Source organism: Meleagris gallopavo, chromosome 14 (genome assembly GCF_905368555.1).
Source record: "Meleagris gallopavo chromosome 14, MGAL_WU_HG_1.1, whole genome shotgun sequence".
NCBI classification, from domain to species: Eukaryota; Metazoa; Chordata; class Aves; order Galliformes; family Phasianidae; genus Meleagris; species Meleagris gallopavo.
In genome coordinates, this window is record NC_139417.1 from 9529351 (window position 1) to 9546801 (window position 17451).

Genomic DNA, 17451 nt, shown 5'->3' on the forward strand with positions numbered 1-17451 from the left:
CTTGCCACCAGTCTTTCCACCACCCTGAATCCTAAACCAGAAGCTAAACCTGTCTGTTTCAGTAAGACTCCCACAGTTCACAATCTTAGTTCCTTTCATATTTTGCTCAGACTGTTATTCAGCTGCTCACCTTGTAGATAGGGCAAGAGGCAAAACACAGAGATCTTCATGGAGAACACTGAATCTTGAAGTTTTCTGGTCAGAGTTGTACTGCTGTGTGCTCCTTAAAACAAGCTGCTCTCCATATAACTTAGTTCCCAAGGGAGTTCAATCACTGTCCAAGCATAGAGGTTCAGGGATGGTTATTGAACTTTTCCTTCCAGACTTTTCAGATGACACTTGGTTCCTGTCTAGAATCATCTTCCATTGCCTCACTACCAAAGGAGGGTATCCATCTACCTCTCAAGATCAGGTCTTTTTGAAGTGCAGAGCTAAGTGCTTCCTGAATGGAAATGTCTCCTCAGCACTTTTCTTTATTCCCCTTCCCTTAAACCCTACACAGATACCAAAGAGCATCTACTATTTTCAGCAGTTTTCTAGACCGTGCAACCCCCTGGCCCTCCTGGTTGTCCTCTCTCTTCAGCAGACCCTCTACAACTGGCTCCCATGCCCTGGCCACATGGAAGTGCACCCATGGATCTTTCCATCTACCTATGTCAGTGCTGCTCAGTCCCACATCAACCAGGTTTGCTGGAGGCCCACGAGAATTAGAAGTCATGGAAGAGAGAGGCCAACAGCCTCAGATGGTGTATGTTCCTGCTGCAGAAGTAGGGCTTTCTGTTAAAGGAATTATGGAACTGGCTGCATTGCCAGATCTGTCAAGCTAGCTTATCAGCTCAAACTGCAGTAAGGAAGCAGAAGGCTGCCAATCAGAAGAGTGTCTGGGAAGGGAGTAAATAACAACTGCATGCATCATTATCTCTGCTCCTGCCATGGTCTGTATCCCACTGAGTTCAGCAGTAGGCTGAAGAATGAGAGGAACTTGTGACCACATGAAGAGATGCTATATGGCACATAGCCATACAAGCCACGAACAAAAGCAGCTAAGTCGCAAGAGAGCCAACCTGCTCCCAGAAGAAGAGAGCTCAGAATTGCCCATGAGACTGTTTCAGCATCTGCAGCCATACAGCCCTGCAGGGACGGACCAGATGAGCTGTGCCTGCCTGTTACACTCCACATCATGTTCTCTTCCAGAGCTTCTCAGTCACACAGCCCCTTGGGAGTCCGGTTCACCAATATGAAATTCCACACCTTCACCTCACCTCCCTGCCTTAGTTATGCCCCCTTAAAGCTTTCCTCCAGTGGCTTTATTGCATCGCAGCATCCAGCTGTCTTCATCCCCAGCAAACCACAAATATTTTTGCCTTCCAAGCTCTCTTGAAAAGATCCTCAGGCACAATTTTCCATAGAAATCACCTTGCCATTCTGCCACTCCAAGTCCTGCACTCTGATATTTCCCAGGCAGACCTGAGCCTGGGTCGCACAGTTTCATCTCCTTTGCCTGTGGAGATGATTTGCCCTGGAAGAAGCAAACATGAGCTCCAAACCTCTGTGAGAGCTCCCATTTAGGCTGTGTCCTGCTTCCTCCGAAATCAATACCGAAACTTCCCTGACACCAGATGGGCCAGGACTTGGAACGCTGCCAGAGCACGATTCCCCAGCCAGACATTTAATTCATTACACTTCTGTTTCTCCTTCATTCAGAAGAACTGGTCTGTTATTGCCCTCTAAGGTTTCCAACCTGTATTTGCCACTATTAGCAACTGAGATAGCTCAGAAAAAGGGTGAGCCTCATCATTTTTAGTACACATAACCTGACCATAAGGTCTTTATTGGATTAAATTGGAAGATCACGTTAACCAGTGATTGAATTACTGATAACTAGAAGGCAATGAAATAAAGACAAGAACATTCCTGGGCTCCCATCACAACAACACAGCTCAAAGTGCAAGACACATTTTAGCTGGTGCTTAAAATGCAGACAGTTCTGAGGTGGTATCTTCTTGCTGGTTTACAGTACAGAATAGCAAGGCTTACTGTGAAAAGGTATACAACATCTAATTAAAATTGCAGGGGGGTGTCAAGGAAGCAAAATGCAATTACTGGTGCTGGAACTGAGCCAGTTGGGGCTAATACCTTTATCCTCCAGAACAGGTATGTGAAGTTACGGTCTGCCACTCCAAGATGCATCCAAAGACATCATAGTTAAAAGAATCCAAAGGCAGCAAACTGGCTACATCTCACTATGCTTGGAAGTTGCCTCTGGTGGATACTGGGCACTTCAAAGCACTGTAGCTGTTCCCAAACAGCCCCATGCGTTTTTCCTGCTGGATGCATGATCTGCAGAAAGGCTAGAAGAAATCAGCTTCATCCACACATGGAATCAGTCAAAAATAGCTGCACCAGAATAGTGCTATGCACAGAGAAACCCCGTTTGTAGCACACTGGTCTTCGCAAGCAATGGCTTGGTCAAGATCACTTGTCCCAAGACAGATCACCTAACACGTTAGTGCACATTAAACCAGGGCATAAACAAGAGGCATCTTGGGAGCTGAGCTCAGGGACAGGGCTGCTCAGTACTAAGCTTCTTATGTAGACAGTCTTTACCAGGTGCTTCATTTCATTGAGGCTTGGTAGAAGATGGTATTAAGTACTGCAGCTTTGCTGTCAGTCTGGATGAAGAGGCAGCAGATTTCAGTAAGGCTGGGTGAGACTGAGATCTCTCTGAAAAGAGGCAAATAATTCATCAAGGAAAGAAGTGAATCTCACTATCAGAAAAGAGCTGGAAATGGAAGAGATTTTATCCCAGTAGTTGGTTGGAAAACTTATTTTTCTTTAGTTACAGTGCCTCTAACTTCCTTGTCCTTCTACCGCTCATCCTAGCTCTCATGGAAATCTCTTCCACTAATTACTACGAATAATTAAAAGATTACTTTTCTTCTTCCTCCAAAGCGCCACATGCCACCCTAGTAACTCACCAACCCATAAGACTAGATTTGATAGCTCCCAGCAGTCATGCCATGAACTTCACAGGAACAATCTTGGAGCCAGAAGTGCAGAATCCATAAGGAAGCCCAGCAATCTCATGCCAGCCCAGCAATGTGCTAGACGCTGTGATGATGCACTCCAGATCTGAGAGGCTCAGCTTCTGGGCAAGAGAGGAGAGGAACTAAGTGCTTTCATTCACCAGTCTCTCCCGAGTCTCGGATCAATTTTCAAGAGCCCACACTTCCCACTAATTAATAATTAGGCTGCCTCAACCTAAAGACTTCACTGAACTGAGAACACAAGCCAGGTGCATACCAGGAAGGGTCATACCAGGATGGATGGACAGCACACAACTCCTTCTTCAGGAATCAGGGATTGGCATGTACCTGCAATCCTGATGACTCCCATCTTCTACCTCTAAAGCTAGAAGAGATGTTTCATCTTTTATCCACAAAATCCAGCAAAATAGAAGGAAACACATGGGTATGGTAGCCTTCAGACAAAACAAGATGGAAAAAGTGGAAAGAAGACGAGCAAAGCCAGATGCAAGTCCCTGCAGGTCTGCCATATCTTTAAGGTTGAACTGTGGCTCAGACCAACTCGATACTAAAGGTGAAACAAAGCATCTAACCCCAAATGTCAACATGTGCAGCTTTTGAGTTTCCCAGAAGCCAGAGGGCAGAAGCAGCACGTTCACAGCTCCTCTGACCTGCCTTTTGTCTGAAGTACAAGTCATCCACCACTTCTTTCTGTAGAATATGGCATCCATTTTCCCAACAGACCTAACTATTTCTTCCAGATGCAGCTCCACCTGGTAGTAGCTGTATGTGAACAACAAAGCCAACATATACTGATAGGTTAGCATGCATTGCAAGCGTGCACTCCTGTGTATCCTCTGACAGAAGGACATAAATCTGAGGGTCTTTCCACAGGCTGACACTCACTGATGTCAATACAGATTTACTGTTCTGTAGCATAAATCAGCAAAGGCACATTATTAAGGGAATCAAGAGCCCTGAGCTGAGCTGTGCTCTGCCAGAGGGAGTTTGTTCTCACTTTCTAATGGACTAACAGGTGGCCCTACATGCCACATGTTTTCCAGAAATATTTTTAAAGGATGTTCAAGTGCACTTAGGAAAAAAAAAAACAAAACAAAAAAAACACACACAGCAGCTGCAGAATGTTATTGTTTCTTTATGTCTCTCAGCCTCAGAGTCACAAAAAGGCAGAGCAGTTTCCCCACACAGACTTCAGAAGAACAGACAAAAAGGAGAGATGACTAATACAGTTTTGAATTCTCTGGAGATCTGGCCTATGTGCAAGAGGACCACCAATTCCAACCCCAGTGTCTTTACACCAAACAGGGAATGAAGCCAGCACTACACATCTCCTTTCATAGCAGTGGATTTTCCCTCTCTAGTAGTGTAACATCCTGTTTTCTGCCTCAATTGATACAGGGTCTCAAATCTGTGCCTGGGGCAGATCTAACAGCTATGCCAGGCTATACTCCACTGTCATTCAGAGAGAAATCCTATGTAAGGAGAACTTACACTTTTTTTTTTTTTAAATAGCAGCTGTTTGAAACTGTTTAATGGATTTATAGCTTGAAAATAACCTAACAGATGTCATTACACAGTTCCACAAGGTATCACATGGCATCTGTCACACATGCAGAACATAAGATCCATTGGTTGCATGTCTGTCTCATGTACAGGCTTTGCACGACAGAGAAGGCTGCCCAATTTAGAGATGCTATTACAATATCCTTTATTGTAAAATGACACACAGCAGGTTTCTAATTAAATTTTAAGTAGAAACGTGCTCCCAGCTCCTGAATAATTCAAACTGTTCTATTAACCAAGGTTCTGAAATACCACTGAGACATGAGCTCTGGACACAGCAACGGCCAGGGAAAAAACAGTGCTTGGAAGCACTGCAGTGCTGGGCAGCAGTTAGGGCAGGGTACGTGTAAAGGACAGCTGAAAGAGCACATCTGTTCAGTAGGAAAGCACTGCGGGCAAGAACGGAAAGAGAGGTGAATGCGTTCTGCATACAAATGGGGCGAGGCACGTGCAAGAGGCAAGGCTGGATTTGGTACCCAGTGCATCTTGCTCTCAATGCACAAGCACATGCTGTTCTCCAAGTCACGTCCAGAGCTGTGAGTACATGCAGGTGCCTCCTGGCACACAAATAAAAGCGCTGCTGAGCACGCTGCCAGCTCGTGAGAGAAATTAAGCCGGAGCATGTCCCAAGGATGCACTGGTGGGAACGCGCAACATCCACTGTGAGCATCACCGCAGAGGAAGCATCTGCACAGCCTCCTCATGGCCAAGACTGCAAGTACCCAGGAGCTGCATGAACAGCAGGACAGCAGGAACACGGCTAGTTGAGTTTAAGAGCAACACCAGTGAGGAAAGGGCTTCAGAGACATAAGCTCAGAAGGCCCTTGCCCTCCACAGCGTGCCTGGGGCCCCAGCAGGCAGCCTGAGCTATGGTGCTGCTAATTACTGCAGCAGTTCTCACCCCTCTGTGAGCACAGGTCTTTTTAAGGTCAGAAACGGGTATGAAGATAAGACTAACACAAGACTTGTGCCTTCTAAATCCAGACCTGTGTCAGACCTGCTGAGAGGGACACAGCGATACCGGATAAGTGAGGAGGGATAGGGCTGCAGACCCGGCCCCTGGTAACATTTAATACATGCCTCACATAACACTTAAGAGCAGGAGCACGCAAAATAATCCCCTAAGCTACTGGAAACCCTGCAGAGACGCCTCCTCCTTCCTCCCATCATTCGCTCTGTGAGTGTCTCAAAGCCAACAACAAATCTGGGAGGAGACCACTGAGGGGATCAGTAGTGAAAAATACCCAAAGAGGACAGCAAGCTGAAATGCTAACACAGTTCATTTGCTCAACAGGGAGCAGGGAGGACAGCATAAGCTATGGGGCAGCTGCTGTCTTCAGTCAGGTCAAATCCCTACTGAAGTCACAGAGAGAGGAATCCAGGATTTGGCCTGGGGGATCCAACCAGGACCCAAATCCTAAGATGGTCTTGATCTCTGAGCCCGGGTCATGAGACCTTCAGATCACAATTAATTGACAGCAACAGAAAAAAGACAGAGAGAGAGAGAGAGAGAGGAGAGAGAGAGAGAGAGAGAGAGAGAGAGAGAGAGAGAGAGAGAGAGAGAAGGGTTAGAGGCAAATGAAAAAGTAGGTGGAAGCAATACTTTTCCCAGCTCAGGGAATCTCACAGCAGCGCAGGAAAAAAAGGCTCAGCTGGAACGTGGTTTCTAAAGCCTGTGCTTGCTCAGGGTTCACTGGGGACACATCAGGCACTGAGGTGAGAAAATAGAGCTGACGTTTAATCTCACCCCCTCTTACAGAGAGTTATATCAAAGCAGAACAGATCCTTGCATCCCTTTGCCTCCCCAGAGCCCTGGCAGAGAGAAAGAATGGGGTAAGAATAGCCTACCTGTTGCTGGTCCCAAGTCCAAGCTGGATTCATTGAGCTCTCCCCCATCTTCCCAGAAGTACTGTGGAGGCTGTAAGATCTTGGACTCCTCGTTCTCCTCGCTGGCAAAACCTGATCCCGGGGCAGCATGCAGAGAGCCAGGGACGAGATCAGGCTCTGCAGTCTCAGGGCTCGTTTGCTCATGGGAATTCATTGCCTCCAGATGGGACATAACAGCAAATTCCAGCAGGGAAGTTGAAGTGAGGCCATCAGTGGTCGGTTCCTCCGAGGAGGCAAGGCAGAGGCACAAAGTTCCTGCACAGTGACGATAAACCCATATCAGTGAGAGGGAACTGACAACCAGCAAGCTGCTCTTCTCTATACAACCTGCTCCAGCTAAACCAACCCGCCTTTGGGGTAACTTGCCCCTCAGATGGGCTGCACTCTAAGCTGGGGAGGAAAATCAGGCTACGTGGGGAAACATTCAAAAGCATACAGAGGAGCATTCACATCCAGGAAGAGCCAGTGCCAAGCAGCCACCCAGCCTTGGGCACTGCAGTGGGGCAGTGATGGGGCAGCCTTCTGGGGGGTTTTTGCCTCCTTGAAAGGATGGGCTGCCTTGTTAGTCATCCAGCCTGCAGAGGAGGTGGAACGTCTTATACTGAAGGCATAAAATTCTAGCTTTGCAAGTCAATGAGTTTCCTATTCAACTGTCACCCAGCCAAGATTTCATCCTAGTGCTCCCAGTCTGCAGCTATATTATATGCAGGAGGATTGATTTAAACCAAAATTATTTAAATCATCAATATTAATCATGTTTTAAATCAACGGCCTGGAAATCTATTTTTAAGCCATTGATTTGAGCTTAATTTTGCATTCACATTTTTTGTTTTCCTAAGGATAAGCTGACTATCACAGGTAAGAATTAAGGCAAACTAACAGCAAAAAACTACCGACTGTTAAGCAGGAAGGCAGGTGACGTTTAACACTTTTGTTTCAACAATTATATACTTGGTATTTTCATTTTACATATTAGAAAGTTTGACTGACACTTCTTGATTCCTAGATGAGCATTTAACTGTGATTTGTGTCAAGGTACATTCACATGTATATCAAACTTCAATCAAAATGCAAGAAAACAGCATCTGGAATGTGGCTTTATTCAACTGATAAATACCACCATAAGTATGGAGACAGAAGGAAAAACTACATTTCCCAAATCATGCTTTGCATTTAAAGTAGTTTTGTTAAGCAAGGGAAGTAACTAATTTGGGTGAACTGAGCCAATAGCTTCCCAGCCCTCTGTTCTTCAGCACATTAAAACTAGAGGATCTCATCCTTTCACAGCTGATTTTTATTCATAGATTAAAAGAAGAAAAAAAAGACAAGCTTTCCTGCTTCCTCAGCTTATGCTCAGTTTCTCAGTTCTAAATGAACTAGTCACTGAACTGAACTAATTGAATAAGCTGAAATGAAGACTAATTTGGTATCTTTCTTTGATAGCTGATTTTCCAGACAAAAGAAGTGCAGCAGATCTAATCCATCTGGGCTTCAGTAAAATATCTGCTACGATGGCCCACGCAGAATTACAAGAGAAGCAAAGAAAGACAGCAATTCGTTCAGAAATTGTAAGGCAACTGTAAGGCATTGGCTATAGGAAAACTGACAGAGGCTTGTGCTGGAAAGAGGCTAGCAGAGGAAATCCTCAAGGTCTGTCCTTGGATCTGGTGCTGTTTAACATTTTAAGTGACCTTGGCACAAAAATTGGGAATAAAATCATAAAATTGCCAAGGAAACAAAGCTAGGAGATATCCTCACTACACAGAAAGACTGTAGTAGAGCCAGGTGACCCCAAGGACAGAAATAACAGAACTGTTACGAAAAAAGGAACACTGCAAAGTGGTAAGTTACCAGCCTGAGCACTAGCACCAGCTATTCTCCGACATAAGATGTTTCTAACGGATGGTTTCCTAAGAGAACAAATACCTGTATCAGAAAAAGCTCTGAGATATCACCAGAACGACACATGAAAATGCTTGCAGTCCTGAAGCATTTGAAACAGAGATTTTATAAAGCACTGCTGAGACATCACCTGAATGCTGCATGCAGATTTGGATACACGTGGCCTGAAATGAGTTAGGCAGAGCTGAATCTGCCTTCAGGCAAGGACACTGACTGGGCAACTTCCTAAGGTTCCTTCCTACCACTGTGTTCTATGACTCCACATCCACGAAGGACAAATTCAAATTAATGCAAGTACCAAGAAAAGTTAAGATGTGACAGAAGATGGGCTGGCCCTTGTGCTTTCACTGAAAACACTGGCTTCTTAGAGCAAAAAAATACTTTGAGATTGTTGCTCGCTTGCCAGGTTGGTTACCAATCCTGTCCTGGGAATGCTGGAAGCCCAGAAACGCCTCGTGCTTGCTCTGACCTTCTCCATCTATTTCTGCAATTCTCTGAACTGAACAAAAAACAATATTGGTTACTCCTCCCCATATTCACTTGAGTCTGGCTTCTGCACCTCTCTTTCTCATTTGTTTGTTTTATTGATCCAAGGCAAGATCAGCTGAGGCCAGCACAGCAACAAAAAGCAAACAGCAGAGGAGGCTGAGCATCACAGGAGCAGGAGGCTGCCGCAGCACCACGAGGCCAACCAAAGCTCCCTGGACATCCCTGCAGGCAGGCTGACTCCCAGAGAACACCACACACAGTGATGGCTGTGGCTGGAAATGAGAGCTTGCAGGCCTCGTGTGTGGGAGCAGTGGTCTGGAGAGCCCCAACCAGGCCAGCCCTGTGCTGCTTCAATGGGGCCCAGCAGGCTCTGAAGCACTGGTGCCAAGGCTGGGCTTTCCTAACCTGACATAAGACACCTGCCAGTGTCTGCATCGCTAACAGAGTGCTGCTGAGCCCCGTGCAGCTGAGCCAGAGACAGCACTTATCTGAAGGAGCTTACAGCTTAAGCAAATACGACAGAGAGCAGCAGAGGGGAGAAAGGGAATGCTGTTCTCAAAGTTGTCAAGAAAAGTAGAGATGAAGGATGGAGAGAGATTACAGCAGGCCCACGGCCACACAGAAAATTTGGTGTAGCTGGGGGCAAAACTCACGGCTTGATCCTATTTTAGCTCTTCATCTGTCCCAATGCCTCAATTTCCTCCAACTCATGTGAACACAGATGTGGCTGATGTTACTCTCCAGTTTTCCAGCCACACCACAACAGCCACTTGTAGCCAGCTAGGCAAAGCTTCAAGGCACAGCTGTGTGCCAGCTCCAAAGATGGCTCAAGCCATTCTGTTTCCACCATCCACACACCATTCAGGATGCCTGCAGGCCACAGCCCATCTCAGCACCCTACAACAAACACCTGATGGCAGATGAGGCTGGAGACTCAGGGAGCTAATCCCATTCCTCCGGGAAGCTCAGGCCCTGGGCTTTGTATACCCTCATTTAACTCTGAAATGTTTACGCAGTTTAAACCCCCTAAGCTGCATTATCTTGTTTACTGGGCTACTCTGCTCTCCTCAGCCCAAGATAAAACTACACCATCTCATCACTAAGAGTGAGGCACAAATAGGCACAACCTGAGCAAGCCAGGTTTTCCTGGAGTGGATCAAGGGTAGGAAGTCAGCTTGGGGTCTGACCCACAAGCACATGGCGCAGAGGTTGGCCTGGGGAACCCCCTGTCCAGCACCAGCCCAAACACCACAGGGAACTTCTCCAGACACCATCCTGACACCACTTTGTACCTTCTACAGCAGCAGTGGTAACAACCCAAATGCTGAGTTTGGGGCACCAAACAATGATTTGCCACTCCCCCCCCACCCTCTCTTCCAAGCATCTGATAAAGGAGCTCAGTGCAGCTGTCAACTCTGAGGCAAAGAAAGAATCAAAACACAAGCTGAACAGGAGGCAGGGAAGCAGAGTCATGAAATATAACCCAAGGAATCAGAGAATAGCCATTTTCCTCTTAGGATGAGGAATGGAGATCAGGCGACTTCCATCAGCCTGCCAGTCTGATATATTAAAAGGCATATGAAGCAGTAGGAAAAAAAGAAACACAAACGAATAAAGCCCTGTGACTGTAGATGGGAGGGAACAGGGAACTGAGCCAGGACTCGCCAGCTGCTTCAATGGGGCGTTTGTCTTTCGTTTCTATTTTTGCAGCACCTCTGCGTAACCTGGAGGAGATGAGGCTCTGCATGCTAAAGAGGGCAGTCAGCCTTCGGGAAACGGCAAGGATGTGAGAAGGGGAGTCAACACTATGCCCAGCTCACAGAGAGGAGGGGTGAGAAAGGAGAGAAAGTGGGAGAGGTAAGCGGAGCCAGGAGAAGGAACAAAGGCAGGGAGCGTGCAGCAGAAGCAGCACAGAAGCTCCTGCACTGGCTGCAAACTCCCAAGCTCTCCAGCTGCCAGCACCATCAGATGTAATACGTGGAGGGAGCAGTGACCTTGCTGAAGATGCTTCACCTCCGCAAGGAAGGGAATGGGGATGATTTCAACAAGAGTAATACTGCAGTGTTACTTTTCCAAGGCAGCTGGAAAAGCACCAGCCTGGAGCATACACATGGAATGAGGTTGCTGGTTGTTGATCCCACCAGTGCCTCAGAAAACAGCTCCAATTCACAGCAGTGAGGCTTGCTCCATTCAGCATAGCTGAAGATGTGACATACCAGCCCAGACAAGGCAGATGGAGGAGTTTTGCTCAGTGGCAGAAAAAAATATATCTAAGAAAAGAATACCTTCAACCTATCTCCCAAAGTGCTGTGAATAAAAGCAGCTTCACATTTCTGAGCAATTCTAGGAGAACCCCAAAGTATTTTCTACACTACACAGTCAAGAAGCACTTTACCCCTCTGGCAGAAGGCAAGCCACCTCTCCACAGGACGGGGCAGCTGTTTAAGAGCTCCCAATTGGCCTATTGAACGGGGCTAGAAGTGAAAGAGGAAATCAGTTATTTCTGTATCCAGCTGAAATTAGAGGAGGGACTTAGGGACACGGAATAGAAGCTAACTGCAACTGTGTCAAACAGTCTTCAAAACTGTCTTGCTTTTTGATTAACAACAAGCAAACCTCAGTTTTATCTCTAAGGAAATACACAATACCAACATTCCACAAGATATCGATCACATGGGCTTGAGTTCCAGAGCGGCTTGAGTGCCCACCAGTTCACCCCTCTCCCCAGCTGGATAAGCTGGATTTAGCTCTCCTTCTTGGGTGCTGCAACTGTAACACACCTCCATCATTCAAGATCAGCCCTGTTTGAGATGAAAAGCATTTGCCAGAGCACGCGCTCTGACTTTCTTGGCTCTCGGCATCAACTAGCAGAGCCTGCCTGTACAATACCACCCAGACAGGTATGTATGGAGGAGGGGTCAGGGCACCTCCATATCGCCAATGCAGCAGCCACAACAACACCCATCTGGCCCTGCTGCTGTTGACCTTCCTTTCAAGCCCAGCCCAAACCCAGTAGTTACCAAACAACGTTATTTTGTAGGAGAGCTGTGTCAGGAATGGGTCATTTGTTGATAATCAGTTAGGATAGAAACACAATGACCAGATGAGGGAAGCATCTGCCAGGGATATTCCCTCCCTCAGACCACCTCCAGGAAAAGCTGGGGGGCATGGCCTGAGGGCAGGGAGGAGAGAGGCCCAGGGGCAGAACAGTCAGTGTACAAAAGCTTGCTTGCAGAACATAAAAAAAACAACAACAACAACAACAACAAAACACAGCCAGTTGAAATAACAACAAAAAAGATCACAGCTGCAGACAGTGGAGGAGGTGGAGAAGCTGAATGCTGTTCAGTTGAGGGCTGTCCCAGCTGATTCCCCTGCACTTACCTGGAGTCTCTGACCACACAGCTTGCACAGGGAAGCACAAATGACAGCCACGTAACAGACAGAAGTCGTTTTGGTGCTATTTGGTTACAGCTACATCTCTTCAGCCCAGCTCCCATCCAGCCCTATTGCTGCTCCCACACCGCACCAGGCCACTTGCAAATTCAGCTGGGCCCCTAATCTCTGAGAACATTTTTAATTAGGGCTTCAGAAAACAAGATCAGACTGCCATCCTCCTCGGTATTGTCAGCAAGCAGGTCCCTCACCCTGCATCCCTTGCAGCCATTCACCTTCCCATGGCCCTAATATGCTTTGCAAAGCAATGGGAAAGGCAATGCAGGAACCTGCTTTAATTGAAGAGAAGATGACAAGGCATAGCTGAAGAAGCCCTCACAACTCTTTAGAAGGAGATCTTAAAGCACAAAGTAGTTGTGCCAAGCATCTTTATGCTTTTATAGATCTTTACAGTTGGCAGAATCAGAGAGCTCAAACACTGGGGCGCAGCGCACGCATGGCTGCACATACTGAGCACGCACCACCTTGCCATTTGCAAAGAACTGCAAACATTTGCTCCTTTGACATTTCAGCAGAGAAACACCAACAGCACACAGACCCAGGTACAACATTGGGAAGCAGCCAGGCACTACCCCCAAGAAGCACCTGCTTCTAGTGATGGTTGCAGAGATGCACCGGGGGATGCAGGGATCCTCCGCCCAGCACCATGAAACGTCAGCTCTCCCATCCTTATCACCAGTAACAGCAAGACAGCTCCAAGCACCACCACCCATCTCCGCAGGACCTTATTCCATGGGATAAGGTCACAGCAACTCAACTGAGCCCATCTTCCCCCCTCAGTCAGCCACTGACGCCAGGATCACAACCGTGCTGGGTTTCAGTCTCCCAGACTGTTTGCCTTCGCTCCCTCCCGCATCGTCTCGGAGCCTTCACACCTCCCTCCTCCACTGCTGCATCGTCTGCTCTCCTCCGCGCCTCTCGCTACAAACAGCGGCAGTTCCCAGCTCAAGGAGAGAAGCAGCCCCCGGGGAAACGGCACCAGGAAGGCAGCTGCAAACAGGAGAAGTGAATTTACTTCTCTGTTACCTTCCCTAGCTCCCCTCAAAGCAGCCCACAGGCCCCCAGGGGTTAACAAACTGTAGATGAAAGCCACTGATCTAGGGAAAAACAACACAGCCCACAGATTGCTTTGCCCTCTCGCAGGCCCAAAACACTTCAGCTGCCAAAAAACCACCTTGCCAGGCTCACACTTCTTGCTCAGTCTCAATCTAGACTGTGCATCACATGGAGCTGAGTCTGATTTCCAGCACGCCAAATAAAGGCGCGCGGCTGTTCCGTCTGTAAGAATCCCTGCCTGGGCAGAACAAGCGCTACCAGAGCGGACATCCCTCCAGGCGTGGCCAAAATGTATCACAGAAGCCTTTGATACCCAGCTCAGCCAAAAGAACGCTGAAACTCGCCAGGCGGTTAGGCTCAGCACCAGCAGCACGCGGTGTTAATCACCCTGCTGAGTGCGGCCCCCAAGAGGCGCCAATTCCCAAACAATGTCATGCATCTGAGGCAAAAAAAAAAAAAAAGCCTCGTGCAAAGCCTCAGTAGTCCTGAGCACACGCATGGGCACCAGCTACCTGCACAACGCCCCAGGTGGAAGAGGGAGCTGAGAGCAGCTGCAGTATATAAAGGGAAGGCTGCAAAGCTGGCCTACTGACAGCAAAAAATAAACCCCGGGACTTGAATGTACCTCTAGATTCTGAGATGGCCAGGCACAGGGGGTATCGTTGGGGCACACCATCCTTGCCAGCATCCCTGGCCCCCCACACAAACCGGCGCACGTGTCTGCTCTGTCTCTGCGTGACTCTGCCTGGGCTGTGCTCGTGTGGCTCACAAATAGCATCTCTCCATTCTTTTGGGATTACGTGTTTCAACTGCTGGCGAGGACTGGAAGCAACCCGTGTGCCAGTCGTGGGCTGCGATGCACCTTCCCGCAGCCCCTTTGTTGCTGCTGTTCACTTTATTTACCCACAAAATGCCAGAGTGTCTTCCCACGCTGAGCAGAGGGAAAAAACTTTTGTGTGCTCTGATCTGTGGCTTTTCGCCTGCAGCTTCCCCTTGAGGGCTTAATGTAGTTATTTCTACCCCTGATGCCTATAATTAAATGAACATTTCCTTATGGCACTGAAGAGGCCAAGGAAAAATTGACTACAGGGAATTTTGATCCATCCTGATTTATACTCCCTCAGCTCAGGCTCATTCACACAGTGTTAACGAATCTTCTAAGCAAGCAGAAGGGAAAAAAATAATAATAAATAGCCCATATGCAGACAAGCACCTCAGGGAACAATGAGAGGGAAAAGACCACTTCCCTCCTCCCTCCCTCTGCTTCTAACCACATCGTTTTCCTAATTGCAAAAGCAAAGGGGTTCAGATACCAGGAGCCTGTGAAGGTGTTTCTGTGCTCCACCACCAGACCGCCACTACCCAGCCCACTGCTGGGACCCTGCTGCAGTGCATGCTGTGTTTTAGCCCATCCTGCAGGTCTGTGGAGGCTCCTGACCCTATATGAAGGCATCAGACCCTGCAGCTCTCAGGCTTTAACCATGCCTGTCTTGAGGGACTGGAGGAGCGAGGCCACAGTGCACTTAATTATTCCAAGCTGGAACAGCTCCTAAACCACTGAGCAAAGCTGCCAGCCAAAATGGGGCTCAGTTTATAAATTCTCAGCAGTCTTTGTCTCCAATTTGAGATTCCTCCCAATCTAGGTAAGGATCCAGGTCTCTCCAGAGATGCTCGGCTATCCAAGTCCAGCCCACCAAAGCCACCACACCCCACCAGGATTACCAGTTTCACTGGATTAGGAACTGAGCTGCCCCTTGCCTCCTACCTCTATGCCTCTCTGCTAGGGAAGCAGAGAGATCACAGAAATCCAAGGACCCAAATCCTCTGTATCATCACCAGCTGGATAGCAACACTAGAAAGTTTCCAGCAGTCTCAGCAGAAGAGGAAACACCCTCAGCACAGCAGCATCAGCTGTAGTCCTTTTGGCCGCCAGATTTTAAAACCACCATGAGGTCACTGTCCATCCTCCAGAGAGCAAACGCAGCTTTCGAGCAATGGGGATGGGGCCAGGCTGTGCTAGCAGAATGGCGGGTGAGAATTCAGCAGGTTCTCCCCAGGCACATTGCTCAGCGGATGGTTGGCAGGAATAGGGAGCACAGGTGATGAGATGCAGCCCAAAGACTTTGGCCAGCTGTGCCCCTAACACAGACAGCCTGCCTCGAGAAACCCACAGAGCCATTTCCCAGCTCAGCTCAGGCACTGATTATTGCATCGGTGCCACAAAGTATTGGCACGGCACCACAACAGGTTTTCTGATCCGTTTTGCTCTTTAAGCTCACCATTGTTTGCAAACCTAAAAGGCTTTATCCCTTCTCTTTAGGGAGCCCCGGACCACAGGGGTGAGGCACCGTACAGCCAGCCGCTCAGGGGCAGAGCAGTTCCGCAGCGCTTACAGATGGCACATTCCCCCACGAACGTTTTCAGATTGGGATAATGAGATAGGCACGGCGGGGGGCTGCGTGTCACCGTATCACAGCTCGGTCGTGCTGGAAGACAGAGACTGGTTGAGAAATCAGCCCTTCCCTCCCTGCCGGAATGACTCAAGACAAAGACTCCCCCTCACTCGAGATGTCCCTGTTCTGAACTCCTGCTCCTCAGCCTCACTCAAACCAGATTTCGGTACAAAAGAGATGGTGGTAGGGAGGGAGAGCGCAATCCCAGCTTCACGAGTCCCGAAGCCCTTTGTTGGGAAATCTCCGCAGATTATTTAAAAATAGGAGCTCAGCCCTCACAACTATTGAGCGCAATTATTCCTGCACTTCGTTGCCTTTCCCTGGCACGCTGCCTCTCCTCCAGATTTGAGGAGACTCTCGGGGAGAGCAAGGAGCAATTTGCGGTTCCCCCTTCCTTTGTGGCAGTTTGGCGGTAGGCAGTAAAACCCCCCGGCGCCAGAAGAAGCCGTTCCGTCCAAGGGAGAGCGGTCTGGGGGCAGCCCTAGCGCGGCAAGGTCTTCCATGCCGGAGCACTGCGGAGGGCAGCGGGCGACCTACGCCGTGACCGGACCCCACGGCGGAGCAACACCGACCCACGCTGGGGGCTCTGGTGCCTGCGGGTGGCCGGGGGACAGCAGCCAGCCCCGCGAGCTGCGCTGCCTGCCAAGGGAAAACGCAACACGCGTCCCGGGGCACCGCGATGCTCGGGGCCACCCGCGGAGCCGCAGCGCCCCAAAGGGAAGGACGGCCCACACCCACCACCGGCGCTCCCATCCTTCACTCACCGGCGGCCAGGAGGAGCAGCAGCAGCAGCGCCGGGGCTCGGTGCAACGGCTGCATGGCGGCGGCCGCTGCCCTGCCGCGCCGCCTCTTCACGGGGAGCGGGGCCGCCCCGCAGCCCGCCGGGCTCTGCCCCTCGCCGCCGCCGCGCCCGCCCGCCGCCCGGCCCCGCGCTGCATCCCGCCGCCCGGCGCCGCCTCCTCCCGCCGCTCCGAGGGCGGGGGAAGGTTCCGAGGCGGCCGCGGGGGCGGCGCGCAGCCGGTGCTCGGCCCCCCGGTTCGCGCCCGCCGATCCGCCGCCGCCCCCGGCTGCAGAGCACGGCCCCACGCGCCTCACCGCACAACGAGCGCCGGCGGCGCGGCTGCGTGCGCGGGCGGAGGGTGACCTGCCCCCCCGCAGCGAGGGCGGGAGCGCTGCCCCCACAGGAGAGCTGAGTGAGGAAGACCTGGTCCTGAGTGTCAAACAGAACGGCACTCCGAGCTGAAGGACCCAGAATCGCATCGGTCCCTTTCCCCCGGGCATCAAGCTCGTGTTTCCAAGTTTTCCCTCACAGCAGTCATGAGGAGCCTTTTCTTTGGTTCCAGAATAGTTTTCTCTCATCACACAGCTCCAGGAGAGCAGGCATTGCCAAAATCAAACACCTCGTGTTCCGTGTGAGGAGGAAGCCGTGCCCTCACCACATGCCTTCACACACGCCGTGTTTGTTGCCTTCAGTCAGGAAGGTGCAGGTGGCTCTTCACCTGCTGCTCTCCTCAGCACACACGGCAGAGGTGTGCCGCTGTCCTCTCGCCTATCTCCCATCTCATGAGCTGCAGTTCTCCCCTTCAGCCCAAAACAAC

The 17451-nt window shown here is 49.6% G+C and overlaps 1 protein-coding gene across 1 annotated transcript in view; it reads right to left on the reverse strand.

Annotated features, from left to right (window-relative positions):
• PODXL2 (podocalyxin like 2) overlaps window positions 1-16948 on the reverse strand; it is a 31458-nt gene extending 14510 nt beyond the window's left edge. Inside the window, exons 1-2 of the mRNA XM_085235953.1 lie at window positions 16618-16948; window positions 6459-6752 (exon numbers count right to left, since the gene is read on the reverse strand). Coding sequence (XP_085092079.1) covers window positions 6459-6752; window positions 16618-16672 — 349 coding nt within the window. The 5' untranslated portion in view covers window positions 16673-16948. The remainder of the gene's footprint in view (window positions 1-6458; window positions 6753-16617) is intronic.
• Window positions 16949-17451: the final 503 nt, after the last annotated feature.